A 25,482-nucleotide genomic window follows, 5' to 3' on the forward strand; every position below is an offset into this window, starting at 1 on the left:
TATTGCATTATTATTTTTATTTATTTATTTATTTTTGAGACAGAGTCTTGCTCTGTCGCCCACGCTGGAGTGCAGTGGCACAATCTCAGTTCACTGCAACCTCTGCCTCCCGGGTTCACGCAGTTTTCCTGCCTCAGCCTCCCGAGTAGCTGGAATTACAGGCTCCTGCCACCACGCCCAGCTAATTTTTGTATTTTTAGTAGAGATGGGGTTTCACCATGTTGGCCAGGCTGGTCTCAAACTCCTGACCTTAAGTGATCTGCCTACCCCAGCTTCCCAAAGTGTTGGGATTACAGGCGTGAGCCACTGCACCTGGCTGGAATTCTTTTTTTTTTTTTTGGACAGTCTTTCTCTCTGTCACGCAGGCTGGAGTGCAATGGTGAGATCTTGGCTCACTGCAGCCTCCCCTTCCCAGGTTCAAGCAATTCTCCCACCTCAGCCTCCTAGTAGCTGGGATTACAGTCACCTGCCACCACACCCAGCTAATTTTTGTATTTTTAGAGATGGGTTTCACCATGTTGGCCAGGCTGGTCTCAAACTCCTGACCTAAGGTGATCCACCCACCTCGGCTTCCCAAAGTGCTGCGTTTACAGGCGTGAGCTACTGCATTTAGCCTGGAATTCTTTATTCATACTGGATTAAGGTTTTTGTTAGAGAGAGAGGTACATATATTTCTACTGTCTATTTTCTGTTAGTGTGTAGCTTGCCTTTATTTTTCTTGGTGGTATGTTTATACTCCCATTGACTATTACTTTTGTCTTTAATATTTGTTTTCTCCTACTTAATTAAGCTTAATTTGCTTATCTTTTGGGGGTTTCTTAAAGTAGAAACTTAGATTATCTATTTAAATCTTTTTTCTAATATAGACATTTAAAGCTATAAAATTTCCTCTGTGCACAAATTTTGATATGCTATACTTTTTTTTTTTTGAGACGGAGTCTCGCTCTGTAGCCCAGGCTGAAATGCAGTGGCGCAATCTTGGCTCACTGCAAGCTCCGCCTCCCGGGTTCACGCCATTCTCCTGCCTCAGCCTCTCCGAGTAGCTGGGACTACAGGCGCCCGCCACCAAGCCCGGCTAATTTTTTGTATTTTTAGTAGATACGGGGTTTCACCATGGTCTCGATCTCCTGACCTCGTGATCCGCCTGCCTCGGCCTCCCAAAGTGCTGGGATTACAAGCGTGAGCCACCGTGCCCGGCCTTGATATGCTACACTTTTATTGTCATTACTTTTTAAATTTCTCCTGTGATTTCTTCTTTGACCTGTGAGTTATTTAGAAGTGCACTGTATAATTTCCAGATATTTCAAGGCTTTTCTATTTATCTTTTTCGTATTGATTTATATTTTAATTACATTGTGGTTTGGGAACTTACCATCTTTGGTATATTTGATTTTCCTTTATTTCCATTTTCTAATAGATCATAGCTATTTATTTCAGCTCATTTGTGAAACAGTAGATATTGCTATGCTAGTATAGTAACCTGAACTGGTAACTTAAAATGTCAGTGTACTGGATAAAGGAATTCTGATTACTTGAATTTTTTTGTTGCGTAGAAATTATTTCACACTTCAATATTCTTTTTATATTAACAACATCATTTAACAACTATTTCTATCAATTGTTACATGGCAAACATTTCTTGGGTTCTAAGAAATTCAATAGATACGATCTTAAATTTTGAGGTTTTTCTTGCAAATGTGTTCAGTGACCATCAGGAGAGTCAAAAAAGAATGTTCTTCTAAGAAGACCATTAAGAAGACCATTATGGGTTTTTTTTTTCCAGCATGTGTAGCAATTAGGATTATGTTTTATCAATGAGCTATTTTGTTTTGGGTTTTGATTTCGTATTTTTTTGGGGGGGCAGACTTTAATGCCCTTGATGGTGACTTGTACACATAATGATTATTCAGGGACTACTTTTAAAAAATAAGATTTATTAAGATTACAAGTTTAAAAACCTAGTGGTTTCCTAAGTTCTCAAGGCAATTTACATGTACAGTTATGTAATGATTGCTTTTAAAGAGCTTAAAATATAATCTTAAACACGATAAGCTATATACATGTAAAGCTATGTACTCAATAATTCTCTCAATTGTCTGACTTTCTTAAGTACTTTAATAATTCTTAAATTTAACTAAACTTACAGTGATACCTAGTTTTCTTAAATATTCATTAATTATTTAGAAGCTTACTTAAGATTATCTCAGCACTTACAACTAAAATCACAGGCCCATTATCTCAGCACTTACAACTAAAATCACAGGCTCAAGTCAATCTCTTAATTAAACATTTTCACTTAAAGTCCAAGGATAATGTGTTATTCCGCTTGGCAAATTAGATTAGACACTTGTAGAAGGTAAAACACCAAATAGGTATAGTTTATTTGAAATGAAAGTTTGAAATTAAAATGTCAGTGGTATTGGTTTACTTTTTTAAGTTTCAGTGGGCTTACGAAGACTCACCATATAGACAATTCTGTCATCCCAGCTGAAGAACATTGAAGATGGGTTCGTATCCCAGTGCACAGAGCTTTCTTAATGACCAGATAAATGGTCACAGAACTTGATTCTTTCCTGCCTTAAAGATAGAACTCCGAGTCCACGTTCTCCAAATAAGTGGTTCCCAGCTCACATTCCCTAGATTCATGTTACACATTAAGGGATTTTTCTGACTCTTCATCTTTTTGCGCACTGCCCCCCCACCCCGCCACCACCTTAAAACTTGTAATTTCTTCTTTTACTGCTTTTGTTGGATTTTACTTTGTTGTTTTCAGATCTTTGAAAGTATTTTAAACATCATCCTTTTGGGGTTCTGCATCTCTCTCAAGAATTTATTAGACCTTTATGATCACAATCTGTTAATAACATGCTGTATATTGTAGCAGGAGTGATTCTGCGAAATGACCTGTGATTAAAAATAATGGGATTGGAACATGGAAGAATGAGTAGCACACTACAGCTAAAGAGAAATTTACTTTGTATGCTAACATAGCCAAGGATGTTTTTGTAATTCCCTGATTTTCAGATGTTCAGTGCCTTTCCAGGAAGATATTATGTATGCATTGTGTTTGTGTGTGCTGTGAATACTGAAATAAGATCTTTCTTTTCTGCTAAAAAAAAAAAAAAAAAAAAAAAAAGTCTTCAGAGTAGGCTTGTATTTTTTAATTTTTAAGAACTTTAAGCATTTGGAAAAGTAAGAATGTGTTAAATGTCGATAGGGACCGAAAAATGAAAGACTATCTAGTACTTTTTAATACAACAGAAAAATTCCCAGGATATAATTTTCTACAGAATTAGACTAGTTGTCACTAAATTTTGGTTTCAGGGTTTTGTTTGTCATTAAGCCCGTAAATCATATTACTCTTCTAATAAAACAATTTTCTTTTGTAATATTTGTAATCAAAAAGCAACTCTTCTGAATAAGAAAATGTTAATCATCTGGGAATTTTAAGATTTAGTAAAGTATTTAAATAGTATCCTCCAGAATCTTTTTTTTTTTTAAGACGTGTGACAAACTGAGAAATATCTTTGCACACAGTGGGTAGCCAGTAGGTTTTCTGCAGGGGGTTTCTACTGAGAGCTGACAGAGGGCATCTTGGCAAATGTTCAGAAACCTACATTAACTTGGTTGGGCCCTGCATGGAACCTCATGTTCAGCAGAATTCTTCTGACCTGCCTCTGCATGCCGAGCTAATCAGCAAATACCTAATGAGCCCACTCCAAAGAAACAGACCCTCTCTCAACCTACTTGATTTTCATATGTTCTCTGGGGGTGGGGAGACAAGATTTCATGAGGACTGATGATGCTGCAAAGACCACAATAATGATAATTAACTTGCTGAATTTAGAAGATGATGCTGTTAATTAGTTGCAAAATAAAGATAAGTAATAGAGCAGCAGATGGTAGGATAACACCCAGGAGAAGGAGGGTTATTACTCTGATGAGCTTTTGTGGCACATATGAAATATGGATCTGACTTTTTCATAAATTATTTCTAGAGAACATTATCTTTTTTCTTTGAACTATGATGGAGTACTTTGTTCCTACTAAGTTCTGACAGATGTGATAAAATTTATTTTCAAGGGTGCAACATAGAACTTGAATGACAAATTATTTCTAGGAGATCACCTCTTAAAGCGAATGTGTCCGATGGGTCAGCACAACAAATTATTCATCCTTTAATTAATTGAAACAATCTATATCTCTCTAAGAAAAAAGTTTTCAATATAGTAGTTGAACTTTATGTCACTGAAAATTAAACATTAAAATACTGGTCTGTTTCATAGAAAGATAATGAAGACATTTTTGTTTATCAAACAAAGTCTACCCTTACTTTAAATTAAAATTATGCCTAAGTTTTCTTGTACATGTTGGATAATATAGACCTTGTAAAGTCCTCCTTTTTCTTTTTTTTTTTTTTTTTTTTTTGAGTCAGGGTCTTGCTCTGTTGCCCAGGCCAGAGCTCACTGCAGCCTCAAACTCCTGGGCTCAAGCAAACCTCCTGCCTCAGCCTCCTGAGTAGTTGGGACTACAGGCATGCACCACCACACCTGGCTAATTTTTAAGTTTTTTGTAGAAATGGAGTTTTACCATATTGCCCAGGCTGGTGTGGAACTCCTGGGCTCAAGCAGTCCTGCCTTGGCCTCCCAAAGTGCTGAGATTATAGGCATAAGCCATCACACCCCACCTTAAATCTTTAATTTTTATGAGTGCTCAATCTTTACTTCTTAGAGTACTTAATCCTTATTTACATGTACTAAATTTGTCTATTGAGAGAGATTTTGATCTTAGTAATGGACTGACCAATATCAGATGCTTAACTTAATTGATTACTAATAGATTTAGAAAATTTAACATTAGACTAGAGCTCCAGTTTGGCAAAGATTTTGTTTAGAATATGTTCGGTGAACTGGGAGTCAACAAATAGAATTTCTGGTTTTATCTCTGCTAACTATGATTCTGGGAAGTAACTTCAGGTTTTTAGAGTTTCTGTATCTGTAAGATGGTGATTGGACTAATTGACTTTCATTATCTCTGCTAGCTCCAAAATCCTATTGTGAAATAAATGTTCATTACATTTGTTTTCATTGATTTTTTTTTTAAACCAAAGTATTTGTTCTTCTTCAAATGCTCCTAACAAATGTGTATTGCTGGATTGTAGATATCCTTAGATTAATTGTAAAATTTATATGAATGATACTTAGTGACTGATTTTTGACCTAAGTCTAACTTTTTTAGCGTATGTGCATTTTTGTTGTAGTTTTAGAAAAATTAATGGACAGTTTAGAACAGTGTTAATTAATCCTTAAAATCTTTTTCTTCTGTTGTATACCCACTGGCATACTTTTCAAGTCAGACCCCTTGTAATCAATGTAACAGCATGGAGCAAACATTAGAGCTTCCTCACTGGATGAGTACTGTATACCCTAGGGCAGTCAAGGAAGGATAATGAATGAATACTGATGCCACTTTTAAGTGCTCTATAAGGTAGTAACTTGCCCTACTAAAGATTATTCAAGAGAGTGATGTTTATGTACTTCAGGCTCCCCTATGTGCAGTTACTGTATTTCATTAATTCTGAGAGTTAAGCTCTTCACTGTAAAACTTTAAATGCTCTTCAATTCTATGATAATTTCTACCTAAGGACTTAAAAATGTTTTCCAAACACATAATTTACTAAGCCTCACATTTCTACCTCTAGTTATATTTGTGCACATTTTAAAACTAGAAATGAAAGCCCCAATTTATCACTATAGACTGGGTACTAGTCATTGTATTTTGATATCTAACATTCTATTTATAAAATATATCAATATGCAGACTGGCAACCTCCCAAGACTCTCTCCCTTTGTTCTGACCCACACTTTTCCAACTCAGGTCTTTCTACTTTAAATACTTCTTGATCATTTTCCTAAGTATTCCTATGTGGTTCTAGCCAGCTACTACTTTAGTCCCTCATTTAATTTCAGTTTTAATCCATCCACTTCCACATTATCTCATCAATTATTAGGGTCCTAATTTCCTATGTTTTAGCTATTAATATAGTTGTTTCTGATTGTTTATAAAAGGAACTAGGAATCTTGTCTTGATTCTAAAAAATTCAGTTTTCTTATGGTCTTGAGCATGTCTCTGTTAGGAATGCTTACTTGTTCCCCGGTGCCGTGAAGAAATAGCACTTGATATACCTAATGCTAAATGACGAGTTAATGGGTGCAGCAAAACAACATGGCACATGGATACACATGTAACAAACCTGCACATTGTGCACATGTACCCTAAAACCTAAAGTATAATAATAATAAAAAAAAAGAAATAGCACTTGAACATAGATTTAATTTCCTCAGCAAGGCCAATTTTTTTACTTTCTGCAGAAAGGGTACACTCGCCAGCAGTTTTCCCATGAGATTACACCAAACAAAGGAGACAGGGTCATTTATAACCTGACGCATCCACCCTACTGCTGTGTCCGGTTTCCATTGCCTGGAATGGGACCTCACATTCTGTATTTGTCCTCAATTGGCTAGCAACTTAGAACTTTTAAAAGAGGCAAAGGCAGAGGAGAACAGAGGAAGGAGGAAGTAATTTGTGGAATGCTGAGAAAGGTAAAAACACCTTCAAATAAGGAAGAGGAACAGGCTATGACCTAATGCTTGCTTGGACCAGTATAAGCATGCCAGGGCAAATATTTAGGTAAATTGTAGGAGCTAAGAACATAAAGTACATTGATTTCTTTATTACGGCTAGCAGATATTTGAATGTTAGCACAGGTCTTTGAATAAATTTTGCTTCTAAGAGAAGTTACTATTTATTCCTAATTAGATGGGGAGGAAAGTCTTTGAAGAGGAACCTCTACTTTTTACATCTCACCCATAAAATATGTCTGGGATCAAACCAATGCTTAAGATGACCCTTAAGGACATTTTGAAAATTCAGAAACATAGGAACTATCCTGATTCTTCAGACGTCCGTGCTAAGAAAATAGAGGCCTCAATAGTATTCTTAAAGAAATAAGGAAACTGACATCTGAAAAATTCTTTTACTAGTCAGATAGTTTTACATGTTATATTTATTTTTCAACTCAACTCTGCAAGGAAGTTATTATTCCCAGTTTTATAGGTAAAGAAATTGAGACTCAAAGATCAATGATTTCTTCAAAGTCACAGATAGTTTGAGGTAGAGTTAGGTTCTGAACCTAAAGTGTATTCTCAGCTGTATAAGACCATAGTACATTGCATGTTCTAATCAGTGAAAGCACTAGGATATTACATAAGTGGTACTTTTTATAATTCATAAAGAAGTAGTCTGTCAGAAAAGAGGGAGAAAACATGCCTGATCCTGGCTTAGCAGTTGTAGCAACAGGTTTGGCACTCTAAATCCTTATGATTGTCTTTTGAATCATTAAGCCAAAGTTTCAGACTCTCTGTCTTGATCTTTCCCTGTGTTTTCTGGTAGCACCAAGGATAAGGTATGCAGCATGGTGCCATGGAAATATTTTGCACTTGAAATTAAAGAGATCTGGGTTTATATCCAGGATTTGAACTAGCTTAACAGCTCTGCATCCTTGAGCAAATGATACCTGGTTTCCTAAAGTGTAAAGTGGGGATTCTATACAATTAAAAACTCATTGAAAAACTACAGATAATAGGCTGGGCACGGTGGCTCACGCCTGTAATCTCAGCACTTTGGGAGGCCGAGGAGGGTGGATCATGAGGTCAGGAGATCGAGACCATCTTGGCTAACACAGTGAGATCCCGTCTCTACTAGAAATACAAAAAATTAGCCGGGCGCGGTGGCGGGCGCCTGTAACCCCAGCTACTCAGGAGGCTGAGGCAGGAGAATGGCGTGAACCCGGAAGGCAGAGCTTGCAGTGAGCCGAGATGGCGCCACTGCACTCCGGCCTGAGCAAAAGAGTGAGACTCCTTCTCAAAAAAAAAAAGACAACTACAGATAATACAACAACACAGGTGAATCTCAACTGCATTGTGCTAAGGGAAAGAAGCCAGATTCAAAAGGCTATGCAATGTATGTTTCCATGTATATGATCTTCTGGAAGAGACAAAACTCTTGGGATCAGAAAATAGATCAGTCGTTTCCAGGGCCAGGGAGTAGAAGGAGAGTATGACAGGAGAGGGCATGAGGATTTTATTGTGGTAAAACTGTTACGTACCCTGATTGTAGGGTAGGTTGCATGAGTGTATTTGTTTGTTAAAATTCAGTGGAGGCCAGGCGTGATGGCTCACACCTGTAATCCCAGAAATTTAGGAGGCCAAGGAGGGTGGATCACTTGACGTCAGGAGTTCAAGACCAGCCTGGCCAACATGGCAAAACCCCGTCTCTATTAAAAATACAAAAATGAGCTGGGCGTGGTGGCATGCACCTGTAATCCCAGCTCCTCAGGAGGCTAAGGCAGGAGAATTGCTTGAACTGTAAAGGTGAACGTTGCAGTGAGCTGAGATCATGCCGCTGCCCTCCAGCATGGGTGACAGGCAAGACTCCCTCTCAAAAAAAAAAAAAGAAAGAAATTTAATAGGATTGTACACTAAACAGTTAACTTGCTATGTGTAACTTATATCTCAAGAAAACTTTTCTTTTTACAAATTGACTTTATTTTAAAAATCACACCCAGAATATACAGTGATTCGCAAGAGAGAGAAAATGTCCACTAACATTTGTTCACGCATAATTACTGCCTCAGTTGAAATTCTGGCGATATTTTCATATATGCTTCAGTTTTTATGAGATCTGAATCACATATGATAGACAGTAAGAAGATAGGCCTAGATGAAAAGGAAGAAATTACAAGTTTTGAAATAGTTATAAAAATTTCTGAATTGTTCTTAGTTGAAGTGAATGGAAATACTTGTACTAGTATTATTTGGGGGTCTTTTTTAAAAGCTCTTCTCTCACTCACCCCTTTCTGCTATACTCAGGGAAGGAAGGAAGGAAAAGATTGCCAAGAATATGTGTTCTTAACACTTAACACCCCAGACAGTTATTTATTTCTAAGAAGTTTGGGAAGCACTGGGTAGGCTGCAACGTGGTTCTCACATCTCTGTCTCTCTCTTTTGTCTCTCACTTGCACTCACTCTCACTCTCTTATTAGCCTCCATCCCCTCAAAGATGCACCTCTATAAGAATCTTAGGAAAGTGTAATATACATAACTCTGACTCCAATTTCTGTAATAATACGTATTTGGGGCCCAAGAACTACATCTCAGTTATTAAGAACAATATCAGCAATAATATTATAATAATAATAGTCTCAGGTCTGTTGGATCCCTGAAATCCCTTTCATTGCTGAGATACTGTAGTATGATTATCTTTGCAAACTATTTCATATTTACAGATCATAACAAAGCCACCTTAAAGATCACATATGACCATTTTCACTAAAGAAACCAACTTCTATCAGTTAAGAGATATGTTTGTTTTGTACCTTTGTAGCAAATCATTATATCAGTTGCTAAAAGGAATACCCAAAAGTATAAGATAATCTGTGCTCTTAGAGAGCTTACTAACTGGTTGGGAGATAAAATAGTTTCATATGACAAATTTTTATTGACAGCATAATAAGCTTCATTCAAATTGTTTCTTGATAAAGTGGTAGACATAAATATCTAGATCTATCATGCTCTGAATGTGAGTCCAGTACAATCCAATAATTAACTGGCAAACCTGCAACAGCAAAAGAGAACTAGATCTGCTTACTGGGGACAGGGAAAACCTAAGAGAGACAAACCCATCTGTAGGTTCTTGGAGGAGGCTCAGTTTGGGCCCATTTGATCTCTGTTTGCAGGTTTGGTGCCAGTGCTTACTTGGACAGTGACATAATGTTACATTTTTGAGGCCTTTATTATTATTTTCTCAAAATTCACTAGGAACAGCAAAATACAGAATCCTCTAGTAGTACTAGGCAAAAAGACTCAGAGAAACTACCTAAGGTGTTATTGTTTGTCTTGTTGATATTCATGATGATCTTTAAGGACTTAAAAAAAATTTTTTAATGGTGTTTGCATTTCAGAGATTAAAAGCTGCTTTGACCCAGCAACATCCTCCAGTTACCAACGGTGATACTGTCAAAGGTCATGGTAGCGGATTGGTTAGGACTCAGTCAGAGGAATCTCGACCACAGTCATTACAACAGCCAGCCACATCCACTACAGAAACTCCGGTATGTCTGTTGTTTTTATTATTCAGCACTCTGTCATCTTTAAACAGACAAGTACAGTGTAACTTATGACTTATTTAAAAAATATTATTCTGGTCATGTTGTTATTCCAAAGGTGTATCAAAAGCCTCAGGAAAAGGTAGCTCAGTATACAAGTATTGATACAAAAATAAACATAATAGAGCAGTTTTTCTGTTCAGGACACCTGTAAATATTTCTGTGGGTGTCCATATATGTTGGTCACAATTCTTTTTAAAGAAAACATCTTTTTCTGTTGATTTTAGGACAGTGAAACTAAATACTGCTTTGAGAAATTTCCTTTACTCTCTAGTTCCTGATTGAGGAAGTTTATAGAGTTATGACTTTGGAAAATAGTTATATAACTAGAAAAATAATATTAGAACCTTATGGTGAGAAGAATGAAATTGTATCTTGTTTTCTTATTGTCTAAAACTACAAATTTGACATAAACTGTAACTATTAACACTAGATATTTTTTCTTGCTGTGGCATAAACAGGTTTGATTTGAACTGTTCTCCTATGTAACCAAAGTATTGACGTTACAGGAAAATTTAATAGGTTAAGTTCTGTAAATTTTATAGACAATAACAACTTCTTTGTTAAGGGATGCTGTGTTCTTCAGAAATGTATGTAACTAAATCTTACGTTCTTTTTCAAGTAGCAAAACTAAGATTTCTAAAGAATCTTTTTGGATCTCTTCTTAAAAAATTATTGATTTTCCTTTTTCCTAAAATGCCATATGTTTATGATTACAATGCATATCATATTTTAGTATTGTGTTGCCATCTACAACCATTAAAGCGTGTATGTCCCAAAGAGGCAGATGTTTTTTTCTGTTTCTGTTACTATCAGAACAAATAATTCTTGTTTCTGCTTTTAATATTTGCTCACTCATTGTAAAACATTACTCTTTGTTATTTATTTGTATAAGTAACCTTATCTCACTTGTAGGTAATCAGAAGTCTTTTAGAGAAATAGGTAAATATTCACACACATACACACATATGTAGGTATTACATGACTAACATAAATCAAATGATTCCTGAATTAAAACTTGTGAAACATCACCAAAGGAGCAAATATGCTTTGTGGCAGCTATTTATACTAGAGACCCCTTTCACTTATCTCTAGTTTGTGACTGCCTATGAGATGATTGATATTGTTATATGCCTGCAGTGCCTTTCTAATTCCTTCTAGTAAAGGATTATTTTACTCCTGTTAAATGTTTCAGAATTCTATTTAGACCTTTTATCTTTACTTGAAGAATATTAGCATTGGCATTAAAAAGCAAAAGTTTTCAAAGAAACACACTAGATTGCCACCTAAACATAGGTATTTACATAACTATATCTTGTCTTTTAACAACTTAATATATAATGAAATGTAGTTGTGGTTGTCATCCACTAACCGGCTTTACTTAGGGACCAAAAGGGAAAATGAGGGGCTGAGTGATTGTATATGTGTGTTAATGTTATACCTCAGGGTTTAACAATGATTCACAGGCTATATGCACCCCGTGGGTGTTTTTGTGTGGTCTGCAAGTTAAGTATGATTTTTTAAATTTTTAAAGGGTTGTTTTTAAAAAATGAATATAATTTATTTTTATTGTCCTTACTTTCTTACGCTAAGTTTCCCGGGATCTAATTTTTATTTATATCTTTATATGTTATTGTATTGGATGGAAGCCCCATAAGGGCAGGACTTCTGTTTGTTCACTGCTATACTTAGTTTCTAGAATAGTTCCTGTAAGTATTTTCTGAATGAAATGGAATGAATTAATAGACATGGGGAGAGAAGGAGCAGTATACACTTCTAAGAAGCCTCCAATCCTTGGTAGGCATAAAGATATACAAATGTAACTCTGAGTAGCAGAAATTAAGCTTCTGCTATTCTGCTAGTACTTATAATTAGTCTTTGCTATAATGAGTTAAATCAATTAAAAACAAAAATAAACTGTTCTCTCTTATTCAACCAGATGAGTAAAAGAAAAAACCTGCTATTCTCAATAAAAAAATAGGAGGATGTGGCTCACGCCTATAATCCCAGCTCTTTGGGAGCCGTAGGCGGGTGGATCACCTGAGGTCAGGAGTTCGAGACCAGCCTGGCCAACCTGGTGAAACCCCATCTCTTCTAAAAATACAAAAACTAAGCTGGGTGTGGTGGCGGGCACCTGTAATCCGAGCTACCTAGGAGGCTGAGGCAGGAGAATCACTTGAACCCAGGAGGCGGAAGTTGCAGTGAGCCAAGATCATATCATTGCACTCCAGCCTGGGCCACAGAGCGAGACTCCATCTCAAAAAAAAAAAAAAAGAAAAAGAAAAATAGCAGGATGAAGAAAAAAATTTCAAGATTGTAAATCTTGAAGCCAGCCATAGAAATATTTTTCTAAAACATTAAGTTGCAATTATGTAAGTAAAAGAAACACTCTAATTTAAATGCTTAATCTTTATTACAATTAAAATATTTCTTTTTTGAGACGGGATCTTCCTCTGTTGCCCATGCTGGAGTGCAGTGGTACGATCATGGCTCACTGCAGCCTCGACTTCCCAGGCTCAAGCAATCCTCTCCCACCTCAGCCTCTTGAGTAACTAGGACCACAAGCACATGCCACCGCACTTGGCTGATTTTTTAAATTATTTGTAGAGATGGGTGAGGTTTTGCTATGTTGCCCAGGCATGAAATACTTTATACATGAAATAACTCTCTTTGTAATGCTAGTTATTTGGACAAAGAAATGATAACTTTATTTTTTGGAATTTGTTGGAGTGAAAAATAGTTTGGTAATTTACCTGCAGAATTTATCTTGAGCTTTATGTAAGATTTGTATTACATAGATTAAGAGAAAAAAATTTTATTTGTACATACTATTTTAAAATATAATAAATTATAGGTAAAAGATTGTTTTCAGGCTTCTCCTTTGGATTATTTGCCTATAGCCACAAAGTGTTCTTTTCTCTGCACCGTTTCCAAGAGCTCATTTTCTTCTTTCTTTCTTTCTTTCTTTCTTTTTTTTTTTTTTTTGTATTTTTTGAGACTGAGTCTCGCTGTATTGCCCAGGCTGGCGTGCAGTGGTGTTGTCTTGACTCACTGCAACCTCTGCCTCCTGGGTTCAAGCGATTCTCGTGCCTCAGCCTCCTGATTATCTAGAATTACAGGCATGCACCACCACGCCCAGCTAATTTTTTTGTATTTTTAGTAGAGACTGGTTTTCACCATGTTGGCCAGGCTGGCCTCGAACTCCTGACCTCAAGTGATCCGCCCGCCTTGGCCTCCCAGAGTGCTGGGATTACAGGCATGAGCCACCATGCCCGACCAAGAGTTCATTTTTTGACACCCATATTCATTTGTTCTGTGGCACAGTTTTGGGGTTTGTGAAAGGCTTGAAGGTACCTATTGTTTTATAGTCTTATACACTAGACAATGTTACTAGTGACTGAAGATTTCTTTCTCTTGCTAATCTGAGATAACCAAGCTGATTCATTGGGGAGCAGAGGGAACAATTAAAATGAAGATTAAGGCTCCTGTGGGATTCTCCCTACCAGAAAAATGAGTATTAATAAATACAAGAACTTGACCCTTAGAAAAAGACTGTGACCCTAAATTTCACAAACTGAAGAAAAGCTGAATATACCAAAGAATATACATATTTTCATTCCATAACTTTAGAGAAACAAATTTTAAGAAAATTGACAGTTAATATGAGATATTTAATTTAACAATAGCATAGAACTCATGGTTTTCTATCATGAATTTAAATAGGAAGTTATTAAACGTTTTGAGAAATTTATAATCAGTTTTCCAGGGATTTAATAATATAATAAAATCTGTTAAAATATACTTGGAACAATATTTCTATATATCATTTGTATTGTATTTTAAATTTTTTCATATTTGTATGTAAATGAAAATATTATACATAAAGAATACATTTGCTGTGACGTTGCATTAATGAGAATTGTGTTATAGCATAGCTCATAAGTATATTCAAGAAAGAAGTTAAACCACAGGGTAATTTTCATATTGCCTCAACATACTGATGTATTCAACAAGACTTAGAAAATACAGTTGCTGTCCCCCTTTGACACTCTTTACTGCCTATGTCAATTCACTCACTAGATACAAATATAACAGGCTTTCATCTCTGTTTATAATAGGCTTCTCCAGCTCACACAACTCCACAGACCCAAAGTACAAGTGGTCGTCGGAGAAGAGCAGCTAACGAAGATCCTGATGAAAAAAGGAGAAAGTTTTTAGAGCGAAATAGAGCAGCAGCTTCAAGATGCCGACAAAAAAGGAAAGTCTGGGTTCAGTCTTTAGAGAAGAAAGCCGAAGACTTGAGTTCATTAAATGGTCAGCTGCAGGTATGGTGCATATATGTGAATTTTGTTTTATTTCTTTTTTAATAATTGTGAACATGGATTTTTTTTTTTCTAGTTGGGCCTCCAAACATTTTAGGACGTGATATTGGGTGTGTATGGAATCTGTAGTAAATCATAGTTTTGTAAACCTGTTTGTTTGGATGCTGAGATGAAATAATATAAAACTTTCAACACTGATACAGTGAAGAAATTTAAAATGTGTTTACCTGCGTACAAAAGTAGCTAAACTATCTGGTTTGAACTTTATAAAGTTGTGATATAAAGTGCAGAGAATTTTAAAATTTAAAAATATCACTGTTATTTCACTTTTCTTGTCTATTTTTTTTGGTTTATAGCACAACTATAAAGTTGCTTCAGTAGCAGTTTTTATTTTTAAATTCTTTCATTCTTTGAATTATAAATTTTGTTCTGTTTTGTTTTATTTAAAGTGAATATATTGCTCGTGAAAGGTGCCAGATTGACAGCTTTGGAAACTGAAGGACTCTAATTATCCACAGACCAGGTACAATATGGCCAGTGGCAGTACAGATCATTTCATACTGCCCTGCCAATGTGCCTCAGATACATTTCTTAAAACCTCATGGAGTAAAGTTTTAAGGCAGCACCGAATCTATTTCCTTTGTTTTTCTTCCTTCCTTTTGTTTTTGTTGTGTTTTTTAACGTAAATATTCTCCTATATAATCTTAAACTACCAATTGATAAGTATCAACTAGAAAATTAATGAATTGCAGTTGTTATTAGTCTAGCTCAATCTTCTGAATTATCCATACCCAGTTAAAAATGAATCTTTCTGTATAATCATAATTGATAGTAAGAGACCTGCTGTCTTCTTAAATCTGTCTTTGAGATATCACCAATATAATTGTCTGTTTAAATGGTTAGGAAACAGTTTTTAGCATCAGACATAGCATTTAACCACATGTAAGTTTTATAATTAAAATTTTTTTTAATGTGAAGCAGACATCTTTCTTTAAGTCTTTATTGTGCTTTGAATATTGACATGATAGAACAAATAGATTGTCTTGCAGAACTTATTTTTAATGATTTAGAAGAAATTTTTAATACAATTTACCACATCACATAGACTTAAAATATGTGCTTATCTTCTAGGGTTTATTAAGAAATGTATTTTATCATTTATCATCTGATAAATTGTTTTTTTTGTTTTTGAGATGGAGTCTCACTCTATCACCTGGGCTGAAGTGCAGTCGCGCAATCTCGGCTCACTGCAACCTCCAGCTCCCAGGTGCCAGTGATTCTCCTGCCTCAGCCTCCCAAGTAGCTGGGATTACAGGTGCGCACCACCACGCCCAGCTAATTTTTGTATTTTTAGTAGAGATGGGGTTTCACCATGTTGGCCAGGCTGGTCTCAACCTCCTGACCTCAGGTGATCCACCCGCCTCAGCCTCCCAAATTGCTAGATTACAGGAGTGAGCCATTGTGCCCAGCCCATCATCTGATAAATTTTTAATCAAGAACAAGTTTCAGAAATTTTTAGAAAACACTTCTAAATTTTCATTTTTTTTTAATAATATAGACTGTAGGTACTAATTTATGCTGCAAAAATGGCTATTTTATATCAAGTCTGTTAGAATATTTATTATTTAAATTTTCAAATATTATTACATTAACAAAGTGATTTAGGTATGTGTATTTTTTTTTCTGTTCTTAACTAACAAAATGTTCTGAATGACCCGCTATTTTAGTTGTACGACATAAAACACAATCACTGTTGTCTTCAGTTGTCCTACCTATAGAATAGATGTGGTAATACCACTTCCCTGTGTTGTTACATAAATCAGTCAATTCAAGGGTTTCTTCGTACAGAAAATTTTAACTAGTAAGACAAAATTACCATTATTTTCCTTTGTAATTTGGCTTATTGTGCCTTATTGAAGAAGTAAAAGTACCTGAAAACTGTGAAGTAGTACATACATATATGTTATTATTTACAGGGATTTTAAACTGGGCAAGTTTTCTGCTTTGACCCATTTTAGAGCAATCTTAAATAGCTTTTAATGAGATATTGCTGTTTCCTTAGTTACACTGCAGCACTGGTTACCTCTATTAGCCCTTTATTATTGCAGAAAACCATGGAAAATTAAGTATTCAAAATAAATATAATCTCGACTCCATTTATTTCATGTTTTTTCTGTCACACAGTCTATGATTAAATTGTCATTATTGTAGCAGTGCTTTGTATATACTTCCTAATTTGGGTAGAAGTTTTTTGATTGGAGAAATAAAGATAAGATTTATCATTAGGTAGAAGTTTGCTAACATCATTTTTTGAAGCATGAGACTATTATATGGAAGCTAAATTTAGGAAATCACTAAATTAAGCTCTACGTTTGAACTTGAGTTTAGTTAATACCTTAAATTATGTACAGAAGAAGTAAAGCCAGTATTTTTGATCATTAAAAACTGGGTGATGATGGCATCATCTTAGATTTAGAAATGCATTTTAAAATAGGAGCCAAAACGATATATTATCAAGGATTTTACTTAAAATACTTCTCCAAAAAAGAAAAAGCATTATATCCATCTATTTATATTAACCTGGGAAAATATCTGTAATATACATATTTGTATGGGCAAAAGAAAGTTGTTGGAAACAGCCCAAATGTCCATCCAAGATGAATGGATAAACAAGTTGTGGTTTATATGTACAATGGAATATTATTCTGCCATAAAAAGGAATGAAGTATATGCTACAGTGTAGATGAACCTCAAAACATTATGTTAAGTGAAAGAATACAGAACAAAACATCAGATATTGTATCATTCCATTTATGTGAAATACCCAGAATAAACAAATCCATAGAGAGAGAAGGCATATTAGTGGGGGAGGGAGAATAAGGAGAAACTGCTTAGTGGGTAAGGGTTTTACTTTGGAGCGATGGAAGTATTTTGTTACTAGACAGAGGGTGGTAGTTGCACAACATTGTGAATGTACTAAATGCCAGTTTAAACTGATTACCTTTATGTTATATGAATCTCATCTCGGTAAATTACCAAAAAAGGTCAGTTACATCTAAATTAAGCATTATTATTATGCTTAATAAAGCATAATCCTTTCTTATTAATAAAAATGTTTACAGTTAGATGGGTAAATGTATAAGTATAGGAACTGGTATAGAAATGACTCCCTAAGTATAGGTAGCATTTTAGAAATGACATGTACCAAGGTGCAAACGATGGTGAGGAGGGAATTGAGAGCATGGATGGTCTGGGAAGAAAGGGTACTTCAATGATGACTTTCTGTTATTGTTTCAAGTCAATGTATTATTTTGACTTTTTGTTGTTTTCTACTTAATTTGTCAAGTAAAATAAGTTTTTTTAAAAGTGACAGATTTTAGCATTCAGAATGTGAAGAGTTAACATGCCTATAATAGATTCAGGGAGAAAAATTTCTTTCAGTCTGCCAATAGCAAAACAGTTAACTGTGAAGAACAGAATGACTTGTAAAGAAAATTGAATGTCAAAGAAATAATTAAACCCTACTTTATGTGAAAACATTAATCAATTCTGTATTTTCTTGATGATCCTTCATGTGACATATAGGCTTAGCTGATCAGTGTAGTGGGCTGTAATGACCCATAGTTTACTTATATATTTTATATGTAATACAAGGTTTAACAAGTGTTGAGGTATGATTGTTCATGTTTTTACCAAATACATATTAGGCCTTAAAGAAAATATATTCAACCTTATTGCCGCATTCACTAAATTTAATCATGTTTTAGTTTTCCCAAATCATTGCTAAAAGAGCAATTTCATCAAATTATATTAGAGACATTTATAGTAATCTGGACCAAAAATTGAATACTGTTGGTTATAAATTATTGGTTTGTTTTTTTTTTTTTTTTTTTTTTTGGAGACAGAGTTTTGCTCTTGTTCCCCAGGCTAGAGTGCAATGGTGCAATCTCAGCTCACTGCAACCTCCACCTCCCGGGTTCAAGCAGTTCTCCTGCCTCAGCCTCCCGAGTAGCTGGGATTACAGGCATGTGCCACCACACCCGGCTAATTTTGTGTTTTTAGAAGAGATGGGTTTCTCCGTGTTGGTCAGGCTGGTCTCGAACTCCCGACCTCAAGTGATCTGCCCGCCTCGGCTTCCCAAAGTGCTGGGATTACAGGAATGAGCCACTGCACCCAGCCAATTACTGTATTTTTAAAGTAATATCTATTTTGTTAATTTTGTTATCTTTTACTTGAAATGGTTTTTACCTGTTGATAGCTTTGTCTTTCAGTTATACTCATTATGGGGGTTAATTTTCAGTTTATAAATGTAGCATGTTTCCTTAAGAACAAAAAGCAGATTCCTTTTGTTTAGGTGCTAACAGTAGCACCTTAACAATTACTCTGTGGTACAACTTGATAATTATTTTTGTGTGGATTTGGCTGTTATATTAGGGTTGGCGCAAATGGAATCGCAGCTTTTGCCATTAAAAGTAACGGCAAAACATACTTTTAATGGCAAAAACTGTGATTCCGTTTGCACCAACCTAATAACTTAGATACTGCAAAATGTGTGTGGAGTAGAAGCACAATAAATTAATAAAAGCACACTTTTATAGCTAGAGAATTATTTACTCATAAGTTAATGATGTGGAAAAGGTTTTGTTTATTGGTCCATTGTCTTATAGAAAATGAGATTAAATCTTTTATTTCTTGTACCAGACAATATTTTATTTCAGTATTTATCACTTGAAATAGGAAAAAATAGCAATAATTGGAAGATACTTTATAATACCTTTTTGATTTAATTTCTGAATTCTATGATCTAACTATCTTCCACTTTTTTCCACTGAGTTTTTAACTATATTCTAGATGAAAGAAGGGGATATTAGTGTAGCTGCCATCATCTCATGCATTTTAGCTTTTACTAAGAATCTTCCTAAGCCTTTGTTTCTCCGTTAAACTGATAGAATAAGTACTATTAGGAAAAGCAACTGAAATAAGGTATAGAAAAATGTTGTAACTGTACTGTGCAAATGCTAGTTATTTTTCATTCTGTCTTTATGCATCTATTATGTGCAAGGCATAGTATTAGATATGGGTAACAGTGAAAAAGACATTGTCTTTGCACTTACAGAATTTGTGGTCTAGCAGAGGAGACAGACATGAAACAAGTAATTAAAGTGTGAGAATAGGAGTCATTCCCATTCATTTTGCAAAGTGTTTCCAAAATATTTTGTAGCTCTAGTGAGAACTCTGTCATCTTTTTTTCTGTTAAAAATATAAATTTTTAAAAAACTAGTTTGTTTTCATGTGTAAAGTTTTAGATTCCACAATAACCCTTGGAACTGTGTGGAGGGAATCTTGATACTTAACTGCCTTTTGTGAGGATTAAACATTTTAAAAATTCATAGCAATGAGAAATTCTGCAAAATAAGTAACTATTCAATACTGTTTCTTTATTTTTGGGGGTAATGGCTGAAGTAGAAAGTCAAAGATCATAAATTTAGGGAATACCTGATATTCGTGGCCAAATATCAATAAAAGTTTCAATTGATTAGTCAGTTGGCTATCATGTGATGATTTCAGCAGGCTGATTTACATTACATAGACAATGTAAGAAAAATTTGTTTGCTGCTATGTAATTAACCTTTGAGTAGCCACATTATTAGAGTGGAGCGGTGGTACAGATAATGACAAAATAATTTACATTAGATTTTAGACCAGAATGATAATTTCTTTTAGCATCTGTTCCATCTTCCCAAATATGTTTTACTTTGACAAAGTGATGATTTCTCACATTTGAATGGGACTTTTACATGTTCAAAATGCTTTTATATCCCTTATTTTACTTCATCTTCAGAATGACCCAGGAAGATAACTAACATATCCTGCAAGTATACTAACTCACAAATTGGTTTGAAGGACTTTGGAGGCTGAATCCAACTAAAATCTAGTCTAAAATAATCCACAAAATAGTAAGAGGTGTACATTTTTTTTTCATTTAATATTAAGTCTTTTTGTGGCTGAACATCCCCTTGATATTTATTTTGGCTTAAGCAAACTGGTTTTGTGTGTGTGTGTGTAACCTCTGTTTTTATATTCTGAGGTCTCTGTGTATAGAAACTTAAGGAGTCTTCCCATTATATTTGTGTAGCAGCCCCTTCTCTCTCTCTACCTGTCTTCTGATCTTTCTTAATAGAAAGATTTCAGAATTAAAATCATGACTTATGCAGCCATCTTATCTGAATAGTAATAAATCATGCCTATCTTTATTTTTAGGAATATAGTATTTTATTTATGAGACTAAAATTCTTGAATGCTTGGAGTAGTTTGTTGAATTTACTATATTTATCATAAATCAGGCCAGGAGCAGTGGCTCACCCCTGTAATTCCAGCACTCTGGGAGGCTGAGGCAGGTAGATCACTTGAGGCTGGGAGTTCAAGACCAGCCTGGCCAACATGGTGAAACCCCATCTCTACTAAAATAAATAAATGTGTGTATATATATATATGACTTAGGAACCACTCAGCTTTTGTCTCTTCTAACTAATTCAGTTATAAAACTTTTACCTGCATGAGCATCCTATTTCCAACCCCCGCTTGACCTGGTCTTGACCACTAGCATATGCTTATACTTACTAGGGCCGTACAGCTCAACTAATCTACTTCTTCAAGGTTTGGCCCACCCTCATGCCTAACCTGCACTCAAGCTATGTTTGCTTTGCAGTATTTGTCTCAGTCCCAATTCCTAGCCAGTAATTGTGTCTCATTTGCTGCTTTTAATCTAGTGGTGATACCATCTTTTAATGAAATCGACTATTAGAGTACAGTAATAATACAAGTTATATTTAATTTGTAACCTGTCATCCAAAAGTCACTTTTGAGCTTCAGAATCATCATTAGGAAAATGTTACTGTAAAACATTTTAGATCAGGACAATGTAAAAAATTGGACTGAATTTGTATTGTGCAGACCTTGAATTTGTTGGTTTATTTCTTAACCATTTCTGCCATTTAAAAGGTGTAGTGGAATAAATTGGTTATTTGAATTTTGGATAAATATAATTTATTACATTTTTAATTTCTTCTTCTTGGCCTTTTCCATTGTTTCCCCAAGTTAACGCCAATTAAAATTCAGTTAGCGTAAATACACGTTGTAACAAGAATCAAGTACTGTACCTCTTCAGTCCTTGATATTCATTAACCTTTCCTAGCTACTGGCATCTTCATGTTACAACTGTATGTTAGTAAGCCAGGTAGTCTAATTAGATCAACAGCCTGAATACCACCAACAGTTAAGTTTGAAATGTAGAAATTGATGTCCTGTTCATCAGTTTCAGACCTGTCTATTTAAAGAGAGAATGTTTGTGTGTGTGTGTGTGTGTGTGTGTGTGTGTGTGTGTGTGTGTGTGTATTTATTTATTTATTTTTTTTTTTTTGAGACTGAGTCTCACTCTGTAGCCCAGGCTGGAATGCAGTGGTGCAACCTCCACCTCTTGAAGCAGTTCTCTTGCCTCAGCCTTCCAAGTAGCTGGGATTACAGGCACGTGCCACCAGACCCAGCTAATTCTTATATTTTTAGTAGAGACAGGGTTTTACCACATTGGCCAGGCTGGTCTTAAACTCCTGACCTCAAGTTATCTGCCTGCCTCAGTCTCCCAAAGTGCTGGGATTACAGGCATGAGCCACCACACTCAGTCTATATTTAAATCAATTATATCAGTTAGCTAGCCAACGCATAACACTTTCAGTACTTTTATCACATATAGCATTTTGTTTCATAATATGGTTTATTATGAATGTATAGAGTGTTTAAGAGAGAAGGCATTTGTGATTTTTAGAGTTCCGTAATTGAGGTGATACTATATCATATGCCAATTTACATAATTGAGAAAATTAACAGTGTAGCCGTATTGGTGAGATTATTGGTATAAATGATGAAGTTAGGACCTCTGGCCAGATTCATATTATTTAAGCTTTTTCATTTTGCCTTGATATTTTTTACCTCCTAGACATAGAATTATGTGGTCCTCTCTAAAATATGTCTGTCTACTCAGTCCATATCAGGCAATGTGCTGTGCTCTGGGGATACCAAGGAAAAGATATGTTCTGCCTTCAAGAAATTCCCAGTCTGGTAGAGGTAGCAAACAAGTACACCAAAAGTTACAATCCAGTGTGATAAGTACTATGGAAGAGATCTATATGTATACACACAAAAGTATATGGCTGTGGGAGCACAGAAATAGGCACCTAACTTATTTTCCTATGCATTCTAAACTGTTCTGAGTTGACAAATATTTAGCAAGACAAAGAAGAGGGGATAAAGACAACAGTATGTATGTAGCTAGCAATTTCAAACTTACTTTTGTAAGTCAAGACAAATACTGGTTATTTCATATGGTTCAAACTAATGTGAAGGTAGCAAGGGTATGAGAGGCTTGAAGCATCACTAGTGTTTGGTGTTAAGGATAGAGTATATCGGAAGAGCAGTGAGAGTTGAAAATCATTATGGTCACCATCACCAGATTGTGAAAGATTGTATATTCTTGACTAAAAATAAATATCCAGCCCATTTCCTGTTACAGGATTTAATGAGAGAAACTTGTAGACATCAGTCTCAAAATCAAGCTGACAGGATGGGTAATACACATTGGGTAATATACATTGGATTATTCATAACATGGTTTCATCAATAGTGTCATTAATACTGAACTATAATTAGCAGTATTGACACCAGTTGGAGAAGGTGTTTTCTAAATGACAGCTTATCTTTTCAAGCCAAACTGTTTTAAATTTTACCTTTTGTACTTTGATTACTATCTACCCATTCTTGCCTCAAATACAGTATTCTAAATAATTTAATATTTTAATTAACGGTTTAGAGTTACTATGAGCATCAATTTTTGTTCTGTACTTAAATACAGTGATGTAGTTCATTGTTATTGGGGTGTGAGGAACTGTTTGACCCAATAGACTTGCCTTTAGATTGCTTAACTTTTGTTATTTGATTTTTGTGTTTCTGTCACTTATCACTGAAGGAGGCCCAAGTCTGCTACATTATTTTTTTTTTTTTTTTGAGACGGAGTCTCACTCTGTCACCAAGGCTGGAGTGCAGTGGCGCAATCTCACCTCACTGCAGCCTCTGCTTCCTGGATTCAAGCAGTTCTCCTGCCTCAGCCTCCCGAGCAGCGAGTAGCTGGGATTAGAGGTACCCGCCACCACGCCCAACTAATTTTTGTATTTTTTGTAGAGACAGGGTTTCACCATGTTGGCTAGGCTGGTCTTGAACTCCTGACCTCAAGTGATACAACTGCCTCGGCCTCCCAAAGTGCTGGGATCACAGGCATGAGCCACCGTGTCAGCCTGCTAAATTATTTTACATTCAGCTTTCTGGTTAAGGAACAAGGTAGAAAATGGCATGCCTGAGCTTTTATGTACACCTGTTTGCTATATTTTCTAATTTACTTTTTGGTTCATGGATGAAATCTGAATGGTTATAGTTACTGTGTAAGTCCAAGTAAGTAGAAGTATTTGTAAGTTAAGAATTTTTTATGTTACCAGTTTATTAAATTCATGTTATTTCTAACTCTTGAGTATTGGTAATGATCACCGACTTACGTGTTTTTAATATTCAGGGTAACTCAAAGGAATTAGTTGGACTTGCTCAATTTGGAACTTTTTACCAGATTAATGTATCCCAAACAATGGCTGAAGTACTCATTCTGAAGATTAGGACAAATCTCCATTGACTTAGCAGATTTAAATTTAGATGTGTACAAATTGCCTGGGTCAAAGGCAACTAAGCCATTTAATTATTATATCTAGTTTCACTGGTTTCAGTGTCCAGCAAGAGTGCCTTGCAGTGAATTTTAGGTATCCATGATTCTTTGGTTATTTTGGTTTCCCCTGTGGAGCTTTTCTTGGTTTCTAGGAAACTAGAAACTTGCTGATTTGAATTTCTAGGATGAATTTTTTCATTTTTAAGTGAATGGAATCAGTGAAAATTCATCCTGACTCCCTTGATGTTTCTTTTTAAATAATCAGAAGAGCATGTAACATATATAAAATAAAAATACTTTCAACAGGTTACCTATAATATATAAGAAGTCCCAGGGAAATGGAAACAGTTTTGAAATATGCTATCCAGTTGTGGCATTATCTTATTTAAATTTTTATTCTAGTTAGCTTTTTAATAAATGCTAAAATATAAAAGCTGCCATGTACTGATTAGACATATTTAATCAGCATATTTTTTTTGTTTTTAATGTTCTGCAAGTGATGTGCAATTTTCATACTTTAATCCTTGCTTGTTTTAAACAGTAAAAAATATGTTTAGTCTGTGGTAAGGTACATAAGTTGTTTCTTCTCCAGAGTGAAGTCACCCTGCTGAGAAATGAAGTGGCACAGCTGAAACAGCTTCTTCTGGCTCATAAAGATTGCCCTGTAACCGCCATGCAGAAGAAATCTGGCTATCATAGTGAGTAATGTTCCATTACCTATAGCCTTAGGCTACGTCAGTGAAATACTGTCAGAGTGAACTGAGCTGCTACTTTAAAAATGGAGACTGTGCTTCTAATATTTAAGATTAAATATCAGAATTTCTGTAAGGTTATTGTAGAATGCAGTAGAGAGGTGTACTTTTTTAGAATCTAGAGAGTTTGAGTTTTCCTGTCTCTAGCTTTTTTTCCTAAGCATTACTATAGATCAACAAAATGGATTAGCTAATAATTTAAAATATACTGTAAGTACTTGATGATATTTTGTTCATCTTCTCAGGGTAACACTTTGTCTTACATTGACAGGGTGAAACACTACTTTTTTCCCAGCCTCCATTCATTAATGGTGATATTTTTCTTTTTAAAATCAGCTGACTGCCTTTAACAATATATGATATCCCTTTACGGTATCAGATCCTATTGTTCTTTCTTAGATAATGTCAGTATTGTGTAATGTT

General features: G+C 35.2%; 1 protein-coding gene across 2 annotated transcripts in view; it reads left to right on the forward strand.

Annotated features, from left to right (window-relative positions):
• Positions 1-25,482, forward strand: part of ATF2 (activating transcription factor 2) — a 95,152-nt gene that overhangs the window by 61,754 nt on the left and 7,916 nt on the right. The window contains exons 11-14 of one of the 2 annotated variants that reach the window (XR_009214183.1): positions 10,022-10,171; positions 14,344-14,550; positions 14,997-15,070; positions 24,900-24,980. Coding sequence is in view for 1 of the 2 variants with exons in the window: in XM_032755323.2 (XP_032611214.1) it covers positions 10,022-10,171; positions 14,344-14,550; positions 24,900-25,005 (463 nt within the window). In the remaining variant the exon portion in view is untranslated. Of the gene's footprint in view, positions 1-10,021; positions 10,172-14,343; positions 14,551-14,996; positions 15,071-24,899; positions 25,006-25,482 lie in introns of those variants that run through there. The other variant, XM_032755323.2, reaches the window with a different exon arrangement.

The sequence above is a fragment of the Hylobates moloch genome, unplaced genomic scaffold (genome assembly GCF_009828535.3).
Source record: "Hylobates moloch isolate HMO894 unplaced genomic scaffold, HMol_V3 SCAFFOLD_1, whole genome shotgun sequence".
NCBI classification, from domain to species: domain Eukaryota; kingdom Metazoa; phylum Chordata; class Mammalia; order Primates; family Hylobatidae; genus Hylobates; species Hylobates moloch.